Source organism: Psammomys obesus, unplaced genomic scaffold, assembly GCF_907164565.1.
Source record: "Psammomys obesus unplaced genomic scaffold, mPsaObe1.curated_primary_1811, whole genome shotgun sequence".
NCBI lineage: Eukaryota > Metazoa > Chordata > Mammalia > Rodentia > Muridae > Psammomys > Psammomys obesus.
Window position 1 is genome coordinate 4,330,618 of NW_026596069.1, and position 24,800 is coordinate 4,355,417.

At 50.6% G+C, this 24,800-nt stretch overlaps 1 protein-coding gene across 1 annotated transcript in view; it reads left to right on the forward strand.

Moving 5' to 3' along the window:
* Myo7b (myosin VIIB) overlaps window positions 1-24,800 on the forward strand; it is a 73,187-nt gene that overhangs the window by 40,105 nt on the left and 8,282 nt on the right. Inside the window, exons 16-34 of the mRNA XM_055625703.1 lie at window positions 80-217; window positions 4,104-4,256; window positions 4,785-4,883; window positions 5,835-5,929; window positions 7,712-7,796; window positions 9,223-9,453; window positions 10,385-10,555; window positions 10,668-10,877; window positions 10,967-11,119; window positions 14,211-14,338; window positions 16,371-16,497; window positions 17,087-17,206; window positions 18,286-18,459; window positions 19,397-19,624; window positions 20,575-20,742; window positions 21,887-22,004; window positions 22,096-22,222; window positions 23,153-23,316; window positions 24,222-24,403. Of these exons, the coding sequence (XP_055481678.1) occupies window positions 80-217; window positions 4,104-4,256; window positions 4,785-4,883; window positions 5,835-5,929; window positions 7,712-7,796; window positions 9,223-9,453; window positions 10,385-10,555; window positions 10,668-10,877; window positions 10,967-11,119; window positions 14,211-14,338; window positions 16,371-16,497; window positions 17,087-17,206; window positions 18,286-18,459; window positions 19,397-19,624; window positions 20,575-20,742; window positions 21,887-22,004; window positions 22,096-22,222; window positions 23,153-23,316; window positions 24,222-24,403 (2,871 nt within the window). The remainder of the gene's footprint in view (window positions 1-79; window positions 218-4,103; window positions 4,257-4,784; window positions 4,884-5,834; window positions 5,930-7,711; window positions 7,797-9,222; window positions 9,454-10,384; window positions 10,556-10,667; window positions 10,878-10,966; window positions 11,120-14,210; window positions 14,339-16,370; window positions 16,498-17,086; window positions 17,207-18,285; window positions 18,460-19,396; window positions 19,625-20,574; window positions 20,743-21,886; window positions 22,005-22,095; window positions 22,223-23,152; window positions 23,317-24,221; window positions 24,404-24,800) is intronic.

Consider the following 24,800-nt stretch of genomic DNA (forward strand, 5'->3'; position numbering starts at 1 on the left):
CACCCCTCACTGTGGCGTGGTCCACGGAGTCCCAGGCAAGGCTCCCCTGCCCTTACACCCCCGTGCTTCCTCTTTGTAGCCATCAGACTCCACCAAGCGCCCGCTCACCCTCGCAGGCCAGTTCAAGCAGTCGCTGGACCAGCTGATGAGAATCCTTACCCACTGCCAGCCCTACTTTATCCGCTGCATCAAACCCAATGAGTACAAGAAGCCGCTGGTAACTGGGAGAGACTGGGGGGGGGGTGCCAGGGTGAGGGAGGGTACTAAGGGGCTGAGTTTGACACCTAGAGTTGACATCCAAGGTGTGGCCAGCATTACAGCTGTCCCTTGTCCCCAAGTTACAGACAACCGGTGTGAGTTGGCTACAGCTCAGTGATCGGCGGAGCTTCAGCACACTCACACCCTAGCTCCTTAGTCCATCCTCTGTCTGCTGTGTCTGTGACAGGTTCTGAGCTTCTCTGGGCCTCACTATCTTTTATCTTCCATAAAGTGAGACTTATTCTTGTCTATAGGATGTTAAAAATGAAGCTATGGTCACAAGAGTGCCCATATGACCCGAAGTATCTTTGAAAGGCAAAACTTCAGCTCTGTAGAGGGCTGATCTGCAGTGACAAGCTCTGGCAAGCCAGAGCACCTAGTTGGAAGTCCACCGGGACTTTATTGTTCCAGGGTTCCATGTTACGCTCTTGTTGGTCAGACATTGGCCTCACATTCTTACACTATTGGCTCATCTGTAAGGAGCAGTGCAGTTTGGCTATTTGGGCCAGCGTTGGCATTTGGAAAGGTGAAACTCAGGCGAATCAAAGTTACATTTGGGAACTAGAAACTTATGTGAGGGTTTACAAAATGACATTTTCTCAAAACTGAGTGGCCTTGTCTCAGCTAACCTTTTGATAGAAGAGGCACTATGCTTCTCAGAAGGCGATGCTACGGCACATCTCCTACACAGAAGCCACACCAGCAAAGGGCACCAGCTGTTTCGAAGGCTGGAACTGAAGGTCAGACTGGCTCCTGTGGCGAGATCTGGAGGAGCTTTCTCCACATGTGGTGGGGAAGGTTAACCCTGTGATGCCCTGAGCTAGCGAATCTACCTCCTCCAAAGGCTGTAAGCACATGGGCTCCTCAAACTGGGAAATACAATTTGCAAAAACAAAATAGCTAAAAACCCTGTTATAGGGGAATAAAAAAGTATACTTGTTAGTGTATATATGCGTGTGCATATGTGCGTAGGGCGTCACAGATGCACATGAATGACAGAGTTTGATATTGTATATCTTCCTTTAGTGCTCTCTAACTTACATAGCTTTTAAAAATTACTTCATTGTGTGTGTATGGATGTTTCGCCTGCACGCATGTACGCATGTACCACGTGTGTGCTTGATGCCCCCACCAAGGCCAGAAGTGGGACTGAAACTGGAGTTATGGATAGTTGTGAGCTGTAATATGGGTGCTAGAAAGTAAACCCAGGTCCTCTGGAAGAGCAGCTGGGGTTCTTCACTACTGAGCCGTCTCTCCAGCAGCACCCTCCCATGGGCACATGCATGCAGAGCTCAGAAGAGACTGTCAGATCCCCCGGAGCTGGAGTTACATGCCATTGTGAGCTACCTGGACATGGATGTCAGGAATCAAACTTAGGTCTTCTGGCAAGAGCATGGGCGTTCTGAATCGCTGAGCCATCTCTCTGGCCCCTCCACCTTTTTGTTGAGACAGGGAGTCTCCAGGACCCCAGAGCTTGCAGATTTAGCTAGATTAGCTGGCCAGCTGAGACCTGTATCCTCCTCTCATCGCTGGGATTGCCAGCACATGCCCAGGTTTGGTGGTGGTGGTGGTGGTGTGTTTAATGTGTGTTCTGATGGCTCAAAACTCAGATCTTCATACTTTCCTGGAAAGTACATTACCATCTGAGCCGTCTTCCTGCCCCAAAACAAAATTCCATGTGAGCTGACAAGTGGCTCAGTGGGTATGAGCACTTGCTGCCAAGTCTGCTATCCTGAGTTTGATCTCCAGGACCCACATGATGGAAGTAGAGAACCAGCTTCCACAAGCTGTCCTCTCACCTCCACAAACGGCACACATGTACACAGAGTTTGATACACATGGTAAATAAATGTAATAGAAAATAAATCTAATAAATAAATATTATAGTAAGTGAAGTACTTTTAAAATAGGATGCAATTATATATAATATGGAGAGGGGGGTTGTTTCATAGAAGCTAGTATAGCAGCTACTATAGACAAAAGTCTTTATTCCTCATGCTGGAATTGTTCTGTCTTCACCTGTGTCTAGCTTGCTCTCTCAGTCAACCTCTCTGCAAAACTCTCCGGCAAAACAGCCTCCTCTCTTCTCTGCATTGACTTTTAAGCAGCTTTCCTTTCCTCTCCTCCTGAGATATGGGTGTGTCCTATTCTATCAGATCTCTGATTCACCACTTTTTCTGCCAGTTTCAAACATGGGTGTCTCCTTCTACAAAACATCTTTACCTTCATTGTTTGGGATTAAACGTATGTACCACCATGCCTGGATCTAAGCTTTTCTTTACCTGAAACTTGCTTTATACCAGAATGGCCTCGAACTCAGATCTGCTTGCCTCTGTCTCCTGAATTAAAGGTGTGTTTGTATTCCAGCCAGATCACACAGACCTAGAAGGTCTTTGGATATGATCTCTTACCAGAGCAGCCATGTTCTGAATTAAAATTTCTCTCTCTCTCTCTCTCTCTCTCTCTCTCTCTCTCTCTCTGTGTGTGTGTGTGTGTGTGTATGTAGGCCAGACAACTTCTGGTGTTACTCATCAGGCACTGTCTTAGTTAGGGTTTCTATCACTGAGATAAAATACCATTTATTTATTTATTTATTTATTTATTTATTTTGAGACAAGGTTTCTCTGTGTAGTCCTGGCTGTCCTGGAACTCACTTGCTAGATTAGGCTAGCCTCACAGAAATCTACCTGCCTCTGCTTCCTGAGTGCTGAAATTAAAGGCATGCACCACTACCACCCAACTGAGGAAAGGGTTTATTTCAGCTTATGGTAGGTTCTACCTCACGGTCAATCACTCAGGGAAGTCAGGGCAAGAACCTGGAGGCAGGGGCTAAAGCAGAGGTCATAGAGGACTGTGACTTATTAGCTTGTTCTTCATGGCTTGCTCAGCCTGCTTTCCCATACCCCCCAGGACCACCAGCCCAGGGGTGGCACCACCCACACTGGACCCTCCCACATTAATCACTAATTAAGAGAATGTACCACAGGCCAGTCTGGTGGAGGCATTTCCTCAACTCGGGTTCCCTCTCCACAAATGGCTCTCGCTTATGTCAAGCTGACACAAAACTAAACCAGCACTGGCATCATACACCTTATTTGTGAGACAGGGTCTCTTCATGGCTAGGCTAGCTGGCTAGTGAGCCCCAGAGAGTCATCTGCCACTAGCTCTCCAGAACTGGGATTACAGACGCATAACACCATGCCCTGCTTTTTTTTTTTTTCCACATGGGTTCTGAATCTCAAACTCAGGTCCTCATGTTTGCACCTTACCGGCTAAGTTATCCTCCCAACCTGCAAATGTCTTTCCTATTCCTGGTACTGTACATGTCTTGAAATTGATGGAAACATAGTGTTCTTAAGGGTTCCAGAATATCTCTCTCTCTCTCTCTCTCTCTCTCTCTCACATACTCACATCTCACTATACCCAAGGCTGGCCTTCTAACCCTCCTGCTTCTGCCTCCCAGGTGTTATATGTATGGGCCACCCCAGCTGACCTGGATTCCAGTTTCTGTATTATTGTCTTTTATGTCCTTGGAGACCCTTTCAGCCACTCCCGCTGCTGTCTTCAAAAATTCATTTGAAATCTGGGTTCCGTATTACATGCTTGTAATCCCAGCACATAAGCGATAGAGGCAGGTTGTCATGCTTGGCTATATATCAAATTCTGGGCACACATCTAATAAAAACAGTCATTTCTGTTCAATTGAGCATTTGTTACATTGTTCTGGTCTTTGGGGGATAGCTGGGTGGGTCCCTAGGCAAGCTGAGCCCCACCGGCAGCAGCAACAGTGAATGTCTTTGAAGGATTGGATCCTTGGCTCCTCAGCCCAGTTTTTCTACCCACAGCTGTTTGACCGAGAGCTGTGCATTAAGCAGCTGCGTTACTCCGGCATGATGGAGACTGTGCACATCCGCAAGTCAGGTTTCCCCATCCGATACACGTTTGAAGAGTTCTCACAGAGGTTCCACATGCTGCTGCCCAGCCCTGAGAGAGTGCAGGTGCGTGTCTAGAAGTTGTGCCTCCCATTGAGTCTTCTCCGCCTTCCCGATTTCTGAAACCCTCCCTGGATACCTAGCCTCAACATGCTTTCAGTGCCCTTCCTTTCGCCTGCCTACTCTGTCTTTGTGCTGTATAGGCACAGTGCCTGACTCTGGTTGATACTGGTGGCTGTGGGTCCCTTTTTAGATGTCTGTGGGGTTGTTACTCTGCTCTCCTGGGACCACCGTGTCCAGGATCTGGCATGTGGCTCGGAAGCTCTGTGGGATGGGGTGTTCTGAACTCCTGCAGCCATCCTAAAGTTTGGATTGGTTTGGGGCTAAGTGTCCCCAATCTACATGGAGGCCCCAGGCCCACCAAGTACCCTGGGTGCCCCTCATCCACTTAACCTGGAGTGTAGGCAATTGCCTGTGTATAGTCAGACAGCCACTGTTGGGAGGCGCGTATGGAAGGGCACTCCTGCTTGGGTAGCCCTGGAGGAGGCCCCATTCCCTCTCCAGAGTTTCGGCTACTCCTGGTTCTCCTAACAGTTTCAAGACAAGCACCGCCAGATGACCTTGCGCATCGCTGACCTGTGCCTGGGGACAGACAAAGACTGGAAAGTGGGAAGGACCAAAATCTTCCTGAAGGTGAGATCCTGGAGAGCACTGGCTGCCTCTGGCCTCCTGAGAACAGCAGGAAGGGGAGGGAAAGAGCTCCACCCATGATTGCTCCTGTCCCCAGCTGGGCTGTGGGTTCCTCTAGCCATCCATTCATGTGCTGGTTTGCCCCTTCCTGGGGATCTGGGATCCAGGAAGGATATTGTAGGGACGGGGTAGCAGAGGGAATATGGAGTAGCCATGAGAGGATACACAGAGCAGCACAGGTGAGGCTGGTGTTGGGGAAGGAATGGGAAGAGAAGATTCGACCCTGCATTCCTGGTTCTTTGAGGCCACACCTAAGGTCTGGTCCAGTTTTCTGTCCTCAAGCTCACCAGGGCACACGAGAGACTCAGTCCTTCTGATGCTAGATAGAGGAAGGAGGGAGGAAAAGAAGGGGCAGGGAAGAAGGATGGGAGAACAATTGAGCCCCCAACTTCTTCTCCCCACCAGCCAAGGTACCAATGCTCTCTGTCCTGCAAAGATAAACCCTCCCTTCTTGGAGCTATGATGACAGACTTGTGCTTCATGTGTCAGGCCTCAGGAAAGAAACCAGGAAGAGTAAGAGGCAAGACAGACACACACATGGATAAAGACAATCTCATGTTAGCTCCCATGAACTCTGCTCATGGGTTTGGGGGACTATTTTTTTTACCCAGAAATAAGCTCAAGTGTGTTATATAGTCATAATGCAAATGTTGTGTGACTTTGGGAAACAAAGACTGTCAGGTTGAAAGAGCAAAAGACAAAGCCAGAATAAGTTTGGCATTAGGATGAGGTGGAGTTGCAGCTTCATTCGGAACCACAGCAGGGTTCCTTCTTTGCTAATCCTCGTAGGAGAGTCTGGGAAACACTGGCTGTTGGAGACCAGGACCTGGTGCCAAGCAAGAGTAGTGGGAGGTGAGGGAGGGATAGCGACACTGTGATGTCACCCATCCTCAGGATCATCAGGACACAATGCTGGAGATCCAGAGGAGCCAGGCCCTGGATGGAGCAGCTCTTTGCATCCAGAGAGTCCTTCGGGGACACAAATACAGGTACCTGTCGCCATAAGCCATCTTAAAGTTTGGATTAGTCTGAGGCTAAGTGCCCCACAACTATTTGGGGACCCCTATGCTCACCAAGTACCCTATGTGCACCTCACCCACTTAATCTGGAGTGCAGGCTAGATGCAGTCAGCAGGCACACCATGTCCACCAGGCAGGCCTGGGAGAGGACAGAAGGACAAGAACTCCTCAGTGGGGTCACTCAGCCGATGCTGATAATTCTAATGCAGAGAAGAGGGAAGCCCCCATGGACACCAACCTGCCCTGGCACATTAATGTTGCTGCAGGACTACCCTCACCCTCTCCCTCTGACCCAGACAAGGCAGCCTTGGAGTCATGCGAGGCTCCTGTCCACAAGCACAGCAGGGTAACATTAATGGTATCAGGGATTGGTTCTCTCCCATGGAACGGGTCTTGAGTAGGTCCAGTTTTCTCTACGCCACTCCCTCAATCTTTGCTCCATCTTTGTCCCTGCATGTCTTGCAGGCAGGACAAATTTTGGGCTGAAGGTTTTTTTTTGTTGTTCTTTTTATTTTTGCGGGGGGCGGGGGTTGGTGTCCTTCTCCCTCCACTGGAAGTCCTGCCTGGCTACAGGAGGTGGCCACTTCAGGCTCCATATTCCCCACTGCTAGAAGTCTCAGCTAGAGTGACCGCCCTACCCCACCCACAGACTTCCTGAGGCTTCCTCTACCCCAGGTCTCTAGCAAGTCCCAGAAATGCCCCCACCTCCGATTTCCATTTCTCACCCAGCCCTCTCTCCTCTGCTCTCCCTACTGCTAATCCCTACCCCTGAGCCCATCCCCATCCCCTCTCCTACCCAGTTCCCTCCCTCTCTCCACCTCCAATACCTGTTTTTTATATCAACCTCAGGCCTCCACATATATGTGCAAACAAGCACAGAGACATACATACCTACACACATGCAAACATGCATGCACATGTTCAACACATACACCTGAAAACGAAAAAAACAAGAAATGAAAAGGTGGCAATTGGTTCTGTTTTTTCAAAGATCTTGGTAGAATGTAAAGGGATGAGGAAGGATTTCTTTTTTTTTTTAAACTAAGATTTTTTTAAATATTTATGTATTTATTATGTATACAATGTATGCCTACAGGCCAGAAGAGGGCACCAGATCTAATTATGGATGATTGTGAGCCATCATGTGGTTGCTGGGAATTGAACTCAGGACCTCTGGAAGAGCAGACAGTGTTCTTAATCTCTGAGCCATCTCTCCAGCCTGAGAAGGGATTTCTTGATTGTTTGTTTTTTTTTTTTTTGTTTTTTTTTAAACTGGATTATCATCCTTTAAAAATGTGGGGGGGTTTTGTTTGTGGGGCTGAGGATAGAACTGGAAACTTTGTACTAGGTAGATGCTCTACCACTGAGCTACATCCGTAGCCCAGAGATTTGGGTGTTTCTTGTTTGTTTGTTTGTTTGTTTCGAGACAGGGTTTCTCTCTGTAACGTTGGCTGTCCTGGACTCTTTTTGTAGACCAGGCTGGCCTCAAACTCACAGTAATCTGTCTGCCTCTGCCTCTCAGAGTGCTGGGATTACAGGCATGCACCACCACGCCTGGCTGAGATTTGGGTCTCTGGACTCTACCCTGCATGTACATCCTTTGGTCTGCAAAGGCTTCCGAACATATGTTGTCCAGATTCCTCTCTCCCCCATATTTTATTTCCTATTTTTGTGTCCAAATCACTGGCTCCTAAACACTGTTTGAGGTCTAGGAGAGTTATTGAATGCCTCTAATTTGCATTTCCCCTCTAGGAAGGAGTTTCTGAGGCAGAGACAGGCAGCTGTGACCCTCCAGGCGCTGTGGCGAGGCCATTGCCAAAGAAAGAATTTCAAGCTGGTGAGAGACAGAGCTTGGGAAGATGGGCTTTCAGGGGCCTCGGAAAACTGACTCATGAAAGACACATCATTCACGATTGTTTCTCTGAATCAGAGCTGCCAGGCGGGAAGAGTTCCACTGCTATATAGAAGGCAGATTTTAAACGAGTGGTCCCCTCCAGAATTTTGGGCATCCTCCAGAGTTGGGCTGGGATGATGGCCACCCTTCTCCCCCACGTGGAGTCACTCAGCTAACTAGATGGATGCATCTCGGGTTACAGCATTCTCTCCTCTTTTCTTACGGCCCCAGGTCCCAGATACTAACTCTGTTCTGTGTGAATCAGAGTGGCCATCACTGTACCCTCCTGGGCCTCACTTGACCCCTTGTTCTTAACACAACTAGGACAACTGAAGCACAAGAGGGTCATGTCAGCCACTGGCCCCGACTTGCAGCACTCCTCAGTCACAAAGTTCATGGTGGTAGCTCACACGTAAGGAGGAGTCGCCTGAGGGCCTGCTGTACTGAGCGCATTGATTTATTTAGTAGGGACCACTCTCTAAGTAAAGGAACAGTAGCATAAAGGGCTTAAATACATTTGCTCAGGAGTGACATGCCTGGCTTCTATGTGTCTGTGTGACTTTCAAACCCTTAGGCTGGCCCACTAAGTTAGTCTTTCAGCCAGCAGGCTCATCCTGGAGACCCAAGGACTTCTGTGGCCTGGTATAGACTGGTGTCCATCCACTTCTTACTCTCCTATTTTAAACACACCTAGTACCTGAGTGGGCTCCACACCAGAGCTCATTGTCCAGGACATGGTTAACTCAGCTGTGAAGCCTGTGCCAGCCTCCTGTTTACATTGCATTAGTTACTTTTGCCTGACAAAAGCAACTTAAGGGAGGAAGGCTTATTTTGGCTCATAGTTCAAGGAGATACAGTCTATCCTGCTAAGGGAGTCCTGGCAGCAGAAATACCAGACGTGCCAGTCACATTACATGCACCATCAGGAAGCAGAGGGCAATGAGTTCCTATGCGCAGCCAGACTGCTCCTTCTTATCAAGTCCAGAAACCCAACCCATGAGATGGCGCTGCCCACATTTAGGGTAGAGCTACTTAGCTCAATTAACCTTATCTTGAAAACTCTTCACAGACAGGCCCAGAGATTTGTCTCCAAGGTGATTCTATACCTGCCAAGCTCACACTCAATATAAACCATCACACATACTATTTACCAGGTGCTTATTTAGCACTCATACGAACCGTAGGCTGCGCTCCAGTCTGCAAGTAGTTAATAGGCTCGTGCATATTAGCAAACATGTGTATTTGTGACACCAGCACTGTACCAAAGAGCAGGTGACTAAATTATATTGAGGGTCTCCCAAGGAGAGCCACTCTCTGCTCACTCAGGAAAGCCATCATGCAGTAAACCTACTACCTCCTGCTTCCACAGATCCTAGTGGGCTTTGAGCGCCTCCAGGCCATTGCCCGAAGCCACCTGCTAGCAAGACAGTTCCAGACATTGCGGCAGAAGATGGTGCAGCTGCAGGCCCGCTGCAGGGGCTACCTGGTGCGACAGCAAGTCCAGGCCAAAAAGAGGGCAGTGGTGATCATTCAGGCACATGCCAGGGGCGTGGCTGCCCGGCGGAACTTCAGGCAACAGAAAACCCTTGTAGGCCACTTGGTAAGAAAGTGAGGTAGGATTGGCTGGGGCAAAGAGGGAAACTGATGAGCAGCAATTAAGAGTGCTTGTGAGAAGGCCCTTTAGAATATCTGACATCCTTACACAGAGATGTTGAAATCCACTCAGTCACTAGCAACATAGGAAACATCGAGGAAGAAAACTGGATGCTCCTGGGGCTACAATTGAGATGGTACAAAATGACTGAGAAGAGAGCTCAGTTGGTAAATGTGTTAGGGATTCTATTGCTGTGAAGGGCACATGGCAATACTTATAAAGGAAAACATTTAATTGGGACTGGCTCACAGTTCAGAGATTTAGTCCATTGTCCTCATAGCAGAAAGCATGGTGGCTCAAGGCAGACATGGTGGGGGGAGAGGTAGCTGAGAGTTCTACGTCTGGATTGGCCGGCAGCAGGAAGAGAAAGTGACACTGGGCCTGGCTTGAGCATCTGAAACCTCAAAGCCCTCCCAGTGACATGCTTCCCCCAGCAAAGCCACACCTACTCCAACAAGGCCACACCTCCTAACAATGCCACTCCTTTTGGTCCTATGGGGGCTGCTTTCATTCAAACCACCACAGTCAAGTACTTGCTGTTTTCTGTTGCTGCAATAAATAACCCTGACAAAAGCAATTTAAAGGAGAAAGGGTTTATTTAGGAAAGTCAAGGTTACAGGAAGTTGAAACAGCTAGCCATCTTAGAATCTGGCAAGAGCAGAGACCAGTAAAGGTCAACACGTGTGTGGTAATGCTCAGGTCCTTCCTCCGCACATATAATCCAGGAGCAGCTGGCCACAGAATGGTGTAGCCTTTGGTGGGTAGTCTTTTCATATCAATTAATGTAACCAAAATAATTCCCCCATTGACATGCCCACAGACCAACCAGATCTAGACAGTTCCTTTTAGTGACCTTCTCTCCATGGGGTGTGTACAGGGACCTCAGGTCACGCCGGCTAAGGAGAAAAAGGGTCAAGGTGCTGTCCCTGATAGGAAGCAGAAGTCCATCTATGACACTGTCACTGACACGGCGATGGTGGAGAAAGTGTTTGGCTTCCTCCCAGCCATGATCGGAGGTCAGGAGGGCCCAGCCCCAACACGCTTTGAGGTAGGATGGTGCATGCAGGGATGGAAGGACCCTTGTTGGGCTAACTGGGGCTAGTGATGTGCACTCCATTACTGAAAGGTTGGCCCGTGTCCTCCCTATGTGGCCCTCCCAGGATCTGGAAGTAAAGACCCAGAAACTGCCTGAGATTGATCTGGATACAGTGCCCATGATGGAGATGCCGGAAGAGGATGTGGACGGCCTGTCCGAGTATACCTTCCCCAAGTTTGCCGTAACTTACTTCCAGAAATCAGCCAGCCACACCCACATCCAGAAGCCTCTCCGATACCCACTCCTCTACCACGAAGATGACACTGACCACTCGGTACCAGCTGTTCTCTGGTTTCTATGTGGCCCAACCTGCTCCCCAACCCCAGTGCTGGAACCAACCATGTCTTCTGTCTCATTTTCCAGGCAGCTCTGGCTATTTGGACCATCATCCTGAGGTTCATGGGTGACCTTCCGGAGCCAGTGGTCTATGCCAGGAACAGCCTGAGTGGCAGCTCAGTGATGCGGCTGGGCAAGGACAGCGGCCCTCGGGGTCCACAGCACAACAGATCAGCACAGGTATGTGGTAAGGGCAGCAGACAAGTGTCCACCAAGAAGGACCCAGGAAGCTGGGTGGAAGCGTCATCTTCCGAACCCAGTGCCTGAGACTGAAAATGCTTTTGGGAATTCATAAGTCAAGAACAGCACCAGGACTGCTGGGATGTTGCAATCATGAATTGAGAGGGTCTGCCAAACTCCAAACACTGGCTTTGATTCCACCTAAATTCAAATTAACATTAAGAAACAAACAAACAAACAAACAGAACAGATGTTTGAGGCTCCAGCTACAGCTCAGTTGGGGGAGTGCTTGCCCAGAACGAACAAAGCCCTGAAGCCCCTGAAGCCCGGTCCCCAGAATTATACCACCCAGACGAGTGGGGCACACTTGCTACTCCAGCACTCAAGGTCTGGAGGCAGGAGGATGAGGATTTCAAGGTCATTCTTGGCTATGTAACAAGTGGGAGGCCAGAGAAAGAGATGACGAGAAGGCAGATAAGTAAGGCTGGAGAGCCGACTCAGCGGGTAGAAGCCTTTGCCATGCAAGCTTGAAAACGGATGTCAAATCCCCCAGACGGAGCCAGGCAGGATCATGCGCAGCCTCGCCTAGCAGGCCACTGAGGAAGCGGGGGTTTGGGAGAGGGGCAATCAGAAGACTCTCCTAAAGCCGCCACCCTGAAGGGGAGGGCTGGCGCCTGCGGCTGTCCTCTGACTCCCCACACGTGCACTGTGCCATGCACATGTCTGCACACACGCACACAAAACAAAAGAACGGCTGCTGCTCCTGGCTGATAGGCAGCCCACTTTGCTTTCCTTCTTGCCCCCAGGTACCCCAGCCCTATAAAGTATCCATTATTATGTTTCTCTAAAGCTGATGAAGCAAGTCAAATGACTCTGCCCCCAAACTGCAGTGAACACGTATGTAGGAACTAGCTTTAAACCCGCTCTGCTGAATTCAGAGTTCCTTCCTCATTCATTTCTGTGCCTAAGATTGAATCCCAACCCTGGTGCATCTTAGGCGTGCTAAGCTGCACCCCCATGTCATGTCATGCCCTTTGATGGACCTTGGCGGGGGTGGAGAGGGCTAGCATGCTGTTGCACAAGCATGAGGACCTGAGTTCAAGCTCACTAGTACCCTCATAAGCTGGTTGTGGCTGGTTGTGACTGGCACTAGAGATAGCTGAGCAGTTAAGAGCAGGTGTTGCTCTTCCACACGAGTTCGATTCCCAGCACCCGTGTCAAGCAGCTTGCAAACACCTGTAACTCCAGCCCCAGGGGAATCCAGTGCTTCTGTCCTCTGGGCACCTTCATTCATGTGCACATACCCACCCACACATACACATAGTTAAAAATAATAAAAACAAAAGCTTTTTTTTTTTTAAGCTGAGCGTGGCAACTCGTGCCTGTAGTCTAGGCACCGGCAAGGTAAGGAGTTGAAACAAGAGGGTCCCTGGATCTTCCTGGCCAGCCGGCCTGGCCGAGGCAGCCAGTGCTAGGTTAGGTGAAAGGCCCTGTCTCAAAAAGGAAAGTCGAGGAGGCTGGAGAGATGGCTCGGCAGTTAAGAGCACGTCTTCCAGAAGACTCTTCGGTTCCCAGGACCCACAATGGGCTATTTGTAACTGATTCTAATTCCAGGTCCACAGAATCCAACACCCTCTTCTGGACTCTTTGGGCACATACACATAAAATTAAAAATAATAATAACAGTAATATGGAGAAGCGATTGAAAAAGACACCTGATACTGATCTCTGGCCCACATACATGTGTATGTCGGCCTGTGCCCTCAATGCCCCCGCACACATACATATCCATATTTACATACACACAATTTTAAAACAATTCCTAACATCTTCTGGCCAAGGCCTCCTTACGGCCCGGTTTCAGGCAATGAACTAACCAACATGCAAAGGAATTAGTTAAGCAGCAGTGACAGCGCGGGGGCGCGCTGCAGCAGTCCAGGAGTGCTGCACACGCCAGGTCCCCGGGACCCACCATAGGTACCCTGAGGTCCCATCTGCTGACGAACGACAGGGGAGCCTAAAAGCCTCTGCGGCCCTGGTTGCACGGACATCCCAGCACCACCGTGGCTTCGGCTCCACCAGGGTGTGTCAGGGTAGCGTTCGCTGCGTAACAGGTTACACAGAAGCGCAGCAGCTTATGTCAGGGCACACTGGCTCTTCCCGGGAGTTGGGAGGGGCTTGGACGGGTCTCTCATAAAGTTGCTGCCAAACTGTCCACTGTAGGCTTGACCTGAGTGAGTGCGCTCCCAAGATCACGGAATGGTGCATCCGTCCCAGCTCTGTGGTCCCTGTCTTGAGCTATCTGGATGTCCTCACAACATGGTTTTTCTTCACCCTGAGTGAGCCAAGATGAAAAAAATGTAGTATCTAGACTTAGAAGTCACACACTTCATGAGGCAAGGGCACAGCCAGAGCAGGAATGCCAGAAGGTGGAGATCACACTGGAGGCTGATGGCCTTCCCAGGCGGAGACTCTGGAGTGCAGTCTAGATAGCAGCTCTCCTCTAAAGGGTGGACACAAGAACGCTGGACTGGCTTCCTGGGGTCAGGTCTTGAATTTCTTTCATGCTTATGTTCCCTGACTCGGCCAAGCAAGCCCTTCCCGTGTCTCACACTCAGTTCCTATACTCAAAGCCAGCTTTGCTCAGCCAGAGATGGAATCTAGCCCTGAGTTTACCTCAACCCAAGCTCAGTCTCGTACCAGGCTCTAACAGCAAATTCTTACAAGGGTGCAGTTGGAGTCAAGGTGCATCCGCTGCCCCCAACCAGTGCTACTGGCTTTGTGTGTTGATCCAGGAAGTGGCTGAGTATCAAAGGCAAGGCAGATGCTCTAGGTCTGGTGGCTACAGGGTCAACCACATGCGCATTCACATGCCCTTGGTCCCTTGTCTGCAGGTGGGATGGAGGGGCCAGTCATATCTCCTCATAAGGCCGACGTGGTCCTCATGGATCACTGGCCAGGTGAGCCCAGCTAGGAGATTTGTCAGTATCAGAGGGCTACAGGGTCCTACGCCGTCGCTTCCATCCCACACATCTGTTTCCTCCTTGGCAAATAGGTCAAGCTGTGCTAACGGCTAACTGTGGACTTCTAGGTGGCCAGCCAGCTGAACATTGGTGAAGAGGTGTTCAAGCACGATGGCCCTGTCTCAGACAGACCCATGACTAACCTGGAGAAGGTGCATTTCATCGTGGGCTACGCCATCATGCGTCCAGGACTCAGGTCAGTCTCTGCTCCGGCTTCTGTTCAGAATATCAGGCCTCTTCACTGGCACCAAGCCCATGATGGCATCAGCCATCTGCCTTGTGGTACCGGGTATTCAGCTGCTCTCTGACCTGGTACTGTAGGCTCAGACTCAGCACAGCAGAAAGCCACCTGGGGCTCTCTGCTTGCTTTGTTAAGAAAAGCCATGAGGGGCCGGGGAGAGGGTTCAGTTGATTCCACCTCTGCACTGCAACCGGAATTTGATCCTCCAGAACCCATGTCAAAAAAAAAAAAAAAAAAAAAAAAAAGCCAGGGAAAGCAGCATTTATCTGTAAGGCTTACTGGCACTTGCCAGCCAAATCAGGAAGTCCCAGGCTAAGAGACCCTGTCTCAAAAACTAAATAAGGTAGAGAACAACCAAAGAAAACTTCTACAAGCCCCCACACACAGATGCCCACACACCCACACATCCCTCTATGTGAGAGGGATATGGGGAGAACCCGATGGTCAGACAGCTTTAAGACAGGTTCAGCGTGGCCCAGTCAGTTACTCACTTCATTTTGCTGCTTTGTCTTGGTTTTTGAGGCACTGCCTCACTGGGTAGCCTTGGCTGGCCTGGAACTCTTGTGCAATTTGCTTTAAAAGAATTAGAGCATGGAGTCTGGGTTGCCTCATGCGGAATGATTTTTTTTTTCTAGTTCTGTTCATTCACCTGCAAATTTCATGATTTCATTCTTTTTAATGGCCAAGTGATACTCGATTGTGTAAATGTACCACTTTTTTAAAAAAATCCCTTCTTCTGTCTGCTGACTGATATCTAGGTTGTTTCCAATTTCCAGCTTTTATGAACAGAGCAGCAATGAACATAGCTGAGCAAGTGTCTATGTGGTAGGATGAAGCATAATTTGAGTATATGCCCAAGAGTGACGCAGTTGGATCTTAAGTTAGATCTATTCCCAGTTTCCTGAGGAGCTGCCACACTGATTTTCGTAGTGGCAGTACAAGTTTGGACTCTCATCAGCCACAGATGAACGTCCGCTTACTCCACATCTTCACCAGCATGAGCTGGTTTGTTTTATTTGTCTTGGCCATTCTGACAGGTGGAACAAGAAATTTCAAAGCACTTTTGATTTGCATTCCCCTGATAATTAAGAATGTTGAATGCTTCTTTAAGTTGTTGTAGGCCATTTGTATTTCCTCTTTTGAGAATTCTGTTTAGATATGTACCCCATTCTTTTTTGTACCCCATTCTTGATTGTGTTGTTTGTTTTCTTGATGTCCAGTTTTTTTGAGTTCTTTATATGCCTTAGATATTAGCCCTATATTATGTGTAATTGATAAAAATAAACAAAATAAACGGCAGAAAGTTAAACAGCTCACTACTAAATGAAAATTGAATCAAGACAAAAATCAATAAGGAAATTGAATTATTTCTAGAATTAAATTAAAATGAAAACACAACATAGTCAAACTTATGAGACACGATGAAGGCTGTTCTAAGAAGCAAATTCACAGCACTAAATGCCAAAAAAAAAAAAAAAAAAAAAAAAAAAAAACCCCTGGGGAGGTTTTATCCTAGGCATTTCTTAATCTAGTAAGTGGACAAGTGAAAGGAAACACCATAAGCCCTCTTGTCTCACTGCGCAGGAAAAGCGGCTATCTGCAGGGTGTGGGACATTCCCTTAAGACAGAGGGGAAGGAACAGCATTTGAAGTAACTATGACACTGGGGGGAGAAGCAAGTTGGCTTATACATGAACCAGGGAAAGTGGATCAAGGGTAAAGGGGGCTGGCCATGGGCAGAGGGGAGATGGGGAGCAAAGACTCAGGGAGGGGATACCCTGGGAGGAGGACTAAAGGTAAGGCTTTGATGAACTAGGAAGGGGAGGTGGGAAGAGGGGCATCCGGAGCCCTGGGAAGACATCAGGGCTGGGAACGGTCCTAGGCTCTGATAAGACTGGGTAGGGTGAGAGCCTCTATCACCGTGTGCCTGAGTTCTCTGCTGTGCACCCCTTGCTCCTCTCTCAGAGCCTGTGGTCTGTGTCTTTCAGAGATGAAATCTACTGCCAGATCTGCAAGCAGCTCTCCGAGAACTACAGAACAAGCAGCCGGGCCCGCGGCTGGATTCTGCTCAGCCTCTGTCTGGGCTGCTTCGCACCCTCGGAGAGGTTCATGAAGGTGATGAGGGCTGAGCTGGGGTGAGACTGGACTGGGGAGGGAGGCAGTTTACAGCAGGGGCAGGCCCTGAGTCCTGGATCTTGGACCAAGTCTGGAAATCATAGCGAATGAGTAACAGTGTCTACACTGCTCTAGCCCTCAGTCTTCCCATATTTCACCTGGCTCTTTCCAGCTCCTTACCCAGGAGGGCAGGGGTCCCAGTCCAGTCCCAGGCGCATACCCTTCAAGACTAAGTTGGACATGGACTGAGGATGTAACTCACTTGGTGGTGTGCCAATTGATCCAATCCTGATTGAAGCCCTGAGTTCAATCCCCAGTACCACATAAAAACGGAAATGACGATGCATGCCTGTACCAGCCCTCAGCAAGTAGAAGCAGGGGGGTCAGACCTAAGTGTCCCACAAGGCGTCGATGCACAGTTAGGGTCTATCTTAGTGTGACTAGAACCCAGGGCTTCATCCGTGCCAGGCAGGTGCCATCACCTGAATTACACCTCCAGCCACGAAGAGTTTTAGGTTGACTTGGGTAAAAAAGAAAAGAAGCCCCCATTCTGAGTGTCTTCCTCTTCCCCCTCTTTTCTCACCACCAGTATCTGCTGAATTTCATTAGTCAAGGGCCAGCCAGCTATGGGCCCTTCTGTGCTGAACGCCTGCAGCGCACCTTCAGCAACGGGGTGCGAGCAGAACCCCCTACCTGGCTGGAGCTACAGGTGGGTGCAGTAGCCAGGGATGGGAGCTGGGCAGAACAGGGCAGGACGTCCTGTCTAGGCCTTTGTCCTTGGCTTCCGGTCCTGTGGCATCTTATTTAAAAAAAATTATTCGTTTATTTATTTGTGTGAGAGTGTGAGTGTGTGTGCGTGTGCAATCGTGTGTGCCACGGAACGCATGCAGAGGTCAGAGAATAACTTGCTGGTGTCAGCTCTCTGCTTCTACCGTGTGGGTGCCAGGAGTTAGACTCAGGTCAAGTCTTGGCAGAAATTGCCTTTACTAGCTGAGTGATCTCGCTGGCCCCTGTTGTACCTTGTGAGCCATCCCTGGTACTCAGCATGGCCTAGGCTTCAAAGCCACCATCCCTACCACTCAGGCCACGTTCCTGTTTTGTTCCTGTCTCCTGTCTACCTGGATGGGAAGATACAGCTACCCTGCTCCATGGAGAGAGCACAAGCTGATGCTTCTAGCTTCTAACACTCGCCTGTCACCGTTTGTAGCTCTGTTGGGAGCTGGTACCACCTCTACCTGCTTGGTCTCATGACACCCATGAACTCTCAAGACCTCTGAAAGGGTCATTCCAGAGCACCAGGATACAGAGAGTACTCATGTCGATGCCCTGTACTGTCCTATGTAGAGACAGCAGGCCTCCTCTGGCCATACTTCCTTCATGGTCTCTCTTCAGTTCCCAAGTTCATGGCTCTCTTCCTTCCCGTAAGTCCCGAACTGTAGGTGAACTCGAAGCCACTCACATCTGTGCAGTGTTGTGCTTAGGACCCGATGACTCAAACTGTTGTCTGAGTCAAGCTCAGCACCTTGGGTTTGCGTCTGCATGTGGCCCATTATGGGGCAGAGGCTGCATCCCAGGGCTGGAGAGACAACCTCTGAAAAATCCCCAACTCACCTCCTATGCGTGGCCAACGCAGACCATTGGACACCGCACCAGGCCACAACCAGACCCTGGGTCTTCTGAGGGTCTCACCCTCGGGACTCCACAGGGACAAGCAAACTTGGGGATGGGGAACCTCTAGAGTCAGGTTCCGGGGTCCAGGACTACAGAGCACCACCCGTCTGTCCCCAGGCTGTCAAGTCCAAGAAGCATATCCCGATCCAGGTCATCCTGGCAACTGGAGGGAGCCTGACTGTCTCTGTGGATTCCGCCTCCACATCACAGGAGATCTGCCAGCACATCGCTCAGAAACAGGGCCTCAGGGACCGTCTGGGCTTCTCCCTCCAGGTCGCCGTGTATGACAAGGTAACAAGCAGGAGGCACATTCCACAGGTGCCTCCTCTACATACCTGAGCCAGAGCACCTGAAGCTAGAGGCTGTCCCTATTAACCTGCCCTGCCTGCATCTTCAGCCATCACACGCACACACACACACACACACACACACACACACACACACACACACACGCACACACGCACACACATGCACACACACACGCACACGCACACACACACATGCATGTATAGGCATGTACATACATACACATGTGTGCACAGACATTCATATGTACACATGCGCAGATATACACACCTACACAAACACACACACCAGAAGTGCCTACCCCCAGATGTCCAGTCCTCCTGGTGCAGGCCAGCAGTTGCCCCTTTACCCAGATAGGGCTAGACATGATGGAGCCTTCACTCCCAAACTCAGGAACATTCACACTAACCTGTGGGAGTCAAACTCCACCTTCTTTGGGAGGCATCTGGGGAAGCGATGCACAGACCGTGATCCCTGGAAGGACATCTTCTGGGAGCTGAGTGGACAGTTGTTGGTAAAGCATGTACAGGAACATTCCAGTCTCCCAGAACCGTGTGAACAATCTGAGCGTGGTGGCGGGTGCCGCAGCACTGCATGGATGGTGATAAGAGGATCCCAGGGGCTCATTGGCCAGCAAATGCAGCCAAATCAGTGAGTTCTGGGTTCAGTGAGAGATCCTATCTCAAAAACTAAGGTGCAGAGCAATTAAGGAAGATTTACCATCTGCCTGTGACCTCCACAAGCACGTACACACACACAGAGAGAGACAGACAGACAGACAGAGAGAGAAATACATATGCACACAAAAAGAAAGTGGCTTCTTGGCTCACACAGGGCATCACAGGCCCTGTCTTCCACATACAGTGTGAAGGGTAGATGTATAGCCGCTGTTAACCCTTTCTGCCCCCAATTCTGGCCTCAGTTCTGGTCCCTGGGCAGCGGCTCTGACCACGTGATGGATGCTGTGGCCCAGTGCGAACAACTGGCCCGAGAGAGGGGCGAGAGCCAGCGCCAGTCGCCCTGGCGCATGTACTTCCGGAAGGAGTTCTTCACCCCTTGGCATGACTCCAGGGAGGACTCTGTGAGCACTGAGCTCATTTACCACCAAGTCCTCCACGGAGTGTGGTCTGGCGAGTATAACTTTGAGAAGGTGAGGAGCCCTGAGCCGGTGGCCATCGGGATGCTCCACAGTACGGGGACCCGGGGGCAATGGAAATAAGATAGAATGTGGCAGACAGGAGGTGGAGGGATGAGGATGGAAAGGGAGTTACAAGGACGCAGGTGTGGAGCCTGAACTGGGCACAGCCCTCTCTTTCCGGGCCTGGCCTGTTTCTTCTTCCTGTGGATTGCAGCTTTGCTTGGGCTTCTGGGATCCTTGGCACCCACAGTATCAGGCGGGGAAGGCCTCCTTATCTGCCCCAGGCTTCCTGGCCTCCCACAGCAGCTGCTCATGGAGCAGCAGGGCCTGACAGTCAGGAATGCAGCCCGGGAGTTAGGTGGCAGATTAAACAACGCCCTGGGCCTCATCCCTGGCATTGAACAGGGCAGTGGACGCCGTAATCCCAGCGACTGGGAGGTGGAGGCAAGAGGTGCAGAAGGTCAAGGCTATTCTTGGATACGTAGGAAGTTTGATGCCAGCCTGAGATACATGAGACTATTCTGTGTTGAGGGGGATGGAGAAGAAAGAAAAAAGGGGGGAAGAGGAGGAAGAAAATACAGAAGAGGAGGGGAGGAAAGAAGAAGGGGAGGGAGCGACCCTTGGGCTCACATCTAGAATATGTAAGATGCCAAGAGCTCTAACAACGGGGTGCACTGTGACGATGTGGCGCCAGGTGCAAATGCCCTGTGCCACATCAGCAGGCTGGTCTTGAAGCCCGGCAGCCACAGGCAGGAAGGGGCAGCCACTGTGCTCTCTTGGCATGGGAAGACTATACCCCACTTGGAGAAGCAGTGGGGGGGAGGGTTAGGACAGATGGCTGCTCTTGCTTCCCACCTTGTGTGAGAGGCTGGTGAGCCCCACTGCGCTGAGACAGGAGCAGCCTCAGGGCCCTCCTGGGCCCTCACTCACACCTCTCACACCCCTACTGTCCTGGCGCACAGGAGGAAGAGCTGGTTCAGCTGCTGGCCCGGCACTGCTATGTGAAGTTTGGGGCCACAGTGAAGAATGGCGCTGTCCAGGAGCTGTTGCCCAGCTGTGTTCCCTCCAAGCTGTACCGGACCAAGTCTCCAGAGAAGTGGGCTAGCATTGTTATCGCTGCCCATGCCAAGGTCCGTCTGTGGCAGGCTGGGTACTCTGGGCCTACTCTGACCCTAAGCTTTCCTTTGAGGGGAGATTAGAGTAATGGATCCCTTCCCTTATGAGTCTCCCCACATGCTAGGGACCAGGGAGCTTTAACGGATGCAGTGCTGACTCAAGAGACAAAATGTCCCCTGTAGCTCTGCACCTCACCACGGGTTCCCATCACCTGTCCTCCTCCCTCTAGGTGGGCCTCTTGGTCTCAAACTGCTCTGCCCAGCAGCACCTAGATAACCCTGGGCCTAGATATTCCACAGCTGCTGAATATTGACAGTTCTGTGGCCCTGGCACAGGCTCATCATGTCTTTCTTTCATGCTCATATCGAAGCCTCTCAGTGCCCCCTTACCAGGCACATGAGAAATCTTAGGTCAGCGTGTAAACATCCTAAGCGTTTGGTACATGTGGCAAATGGCCAAATCACTCTTCATATATGATGTGGCCATTTACATTCCTAGAGTCGGCACGTGAGTGTTTCAAAGTGGAAATGAGAAATGGCATTTGATCCAGCAGAAAAAGAAAACTTGGATACATCACAGACACAATGCATGTTAGGGAGGGAAAAAGGCAAGCTGAAAAAGGGAGGAACTAAAAGGAAGACAGAAGCAGAAACCTCTGCAAGAGGTCCCCAAAAATGATGAAGAATTCCAAGAAGAAAGCCAGAGGGAGGTGCCCAGGATCCAGGGACACACGGCAAGCTGCCCCTCATAGGCACTCACTGGCAACAGGAAGCCTGTGTTAGTCAGTTATTGCTTCAAGAAAATGGCTCAGATGATTCACTTAAAAGGAGGAAGGAGGGGGTGTGAGCTGGCTTGGTGGATAAGGGGCTTGCTGTGCAAAGCTGACAACCTGAGTTTGGATCTCCAGAGCCCATGAAAAGCTGGGTGAGGCACGCAAGCATGTGCAATTCCGATGTGTGCTTCCAGGGAGATGGGGAGCAGGGACAGGGGAATCTCCAGGACCCTGGGAGCCAGCTAGCCCAGCATATGCGGAAGTGAGCAACAAGAGACCTTGTGTCAATCAAGGCAGAAGGCTAGGACCAACACTGGAAGTTGTCCTTGGCCCTCCCACACGGCGGAGTGATGGAGGTGGTGCCTGGCGTTTTCCCCTTCATATAGGCCCCGTATACCCAGTCGAAGGCCACCCCACTGGCAGTGAGGGAGCAGACAGTGGAGGCTGCCCGTTTTCTGTGGCCCCTGCTTTTCTCCCGACTATTTGAAGTCACCACTCTCTCTGGTAAGAGCATCTGGTGTGGTGGGGGTGGGGAGGACAGGAAGCGGCTCCCAGTGGCTGGCATGGCCTTTACTCTGGGTTGCTTTTTGGTCAGGCCCCCGCCTTCCCAAGACACAGCTGATTTTGGCCGTTAACTGGAAGGGGATGTACTTCCTGGACCAGAAGGAGAGGACACTGCTGGGGCTGTCCTTCGCAGAGGTCATGGGTCTGGTCGCCAACAGGTAAACCTCAAATCTGTTGCTTCCCAACCTGAGTCCTCGGTATAGATGCGTATGGAACCTGAAACAGAAAGTCCTGACCATGTTTGCCCACAGCTCCTTGACCACAGTCTTGACAGGTGGTTGCACCAGGCACACAGTACCACTGCATCCTGGGGTCAACTGTCCACTCTCCTGGACAACTCAAAGTCCGCAGCATTAGCTGCTGTATTAGTGAATTGTCTTGCTGCCTTGCAAAACTACATGGCATAAGTAGCTTAAGGGAGAGAGTTTGTTTTTGCTCACAGTTCGAGGGTACACAGTCCATCGTGGCAGGAAAGGCAGACAGCAAGGCGCATGAGGCAGGTGGTCCCCTTGTGTCCAGAGCTAGGAAAAGAGAGAGATGAGCGCCGATATCCAGCTCACTTTCTCCTTCGCATCCAGTCAGGGATCTGACCTTATGGAATGCTGTACCCCAATGTAGAGTGGGTCTTCCCACATCAGCTAACCCAACCTAGAAACTCCATCAGTTACACCCAGAGGTTTGCCACATAGGTGGTCTAGATGCTAACAAGGTGACAATCTGTATTAACTATTTCACTCATTCTGTAGAGAAGTAAACTGAGGCACACCAGCTAGGTAACTGTCCCAGGTTCCAGAGTAGGCCTATAGCTTTCTGTGTAATGCTCCTCATTGTCTGCTTTGAGCAGCCTTACATGCTGGAGAACAGTACACCCCACTGCCTCTGGGACCCAGAGATCTGCTAGTCATGTGTCCATCACCTAACATGCTGCCTGGGACTTGGACCAACCTGGACTCAGACCAAGCTCTTCTAAGTCCCTTGTTTTCTCATATGTAACACTGGAATTGTCACCTTCTCCGAGGCTGCTCAGGGGCTAAAACAAGAGAGAGTAGGGCAGGTTCCAGGTCACACTACACCCTTTGTGCCCTCAGGGACGCCCCAGGTGGACAGAAACTACTCCTGTCCACACTGCATGAAGAGTACGAGTTCGTCTCCCCCAGCAGCGTGGCCATCGCTGAGATGGTGGCTTTGTTCCTGGGAGGCTTGAAGGAGAGGTCTGTGTTCGCCATGGCCCTGCAGGACAGGAAGGCCACAGGTACCTATTGGGAAAGGGGAGGGACGGCATCCCATGGGACTAGTAGAGAAGGGTGGCCTTCTCATATCCAAGAGACCCCAGGCAAGGCTTAGAGACACGAGCATCCATTTTACAGGGTCAGCTTCAGCAAGGGCCCCATCTGAAGGGGTTAAAGGATGAGGTCTTACACACCCACACACACACACACACACACACACACACTAAGGCCACCAGTGCTTTCATGGTCACTCGCAAGGTTAACTCACATCTGCAGGACTTACATACCATCCCTATAACCATCCAGTTATCTTATTTTACAGACACAAGACCAGAGGCTCACACAGAGGGATAGTTCACCCAGCACCACACGTCCTTCCCTGAAAGTCCTCACTGCAACAGGAGCTGGGCTGAAACCTGTAGGCCAGCATCAGGCTCCAGATGTCAGCCATTGACACTGGCTACACGCACTGTAGGCAAACTAGCCCAGATTCGGATGAAAGGGCTCTGTAGGAGCTTTTAAACTCTGTGAGGAATGTCAGAGAGTGTTGCCCTGTCTTCCCAATAATCCTCACTCATGGTCGTGAACGAAACACCATCAGAGGCATACAGATTTGCACGTGGGTTCAGAGGTCAAGTCACAGACCCTCTGGCCAGGCATGTAAACCACTAGCTCTGCAGTCTGCCCCCTGCCCGGCCACTTCCCAGCCCCTAGGTAGGTCCCAGTGGTCTATTAGGCTGGGCTGCCATGAGAGTTCCCATGCCCTGCTTGTCACCAGCAAGTGACAGTTCTGCACCATCCTCTCAGGGCGGCCTTGGGTCCATGGTTCCAAGCCTCATTTCTCTGAAATGCCAGTGTAGCCTGGGGACTTTGGAGAGCCCTCAGCAAATGTTGCATTCTTGCCTCTATATGTGCCTTGGACCTGCAGATGATGTCACCCTTCTGTCCTTCAAGAAAGGCGACTTACTGATCCTGACCAAGAAACAGGGACTTCTGGCCTCAGAGAACTGGGTCCTGGGACAGAATGACAGAACAGGCAAGACAGGGCTGGTGCCCACGGCCTGCCTCTATAACATCCCTTCAGTAACCAAGCCCTCAGCCCAGCTGCTGGTATGTCACATGGGTGTCTCTGGTCTGCTGGGGTGCTGTTAGCAGGGTCTTAGGATATCTGAACTGGGGCCTCACCTACTGTCTTCCTCATAGACATCCAGAAGGACCACATGGGCGTTAGGGCAGCTCTACCAATCCTCGTTAACCCTAGTGTGATGGTGAAGCTGGCATATTTATGCAGGAGCACGTAGTATGCTCGGTTGCTGTCTTCCTCCCACTATGGAAATGTCCTGGAGACAACACCCTTCCTCAGTCCAGGCTGTCCACATCTTCCCTTGCCCCAAGGATACCCCATGCCAGCCAGTCCCAAGAGCTGCTCTTTGGGAAACCAGAGACAGGCAGGTCCTCTAACACACACACACACACACACACACACACACACACACACACACACACA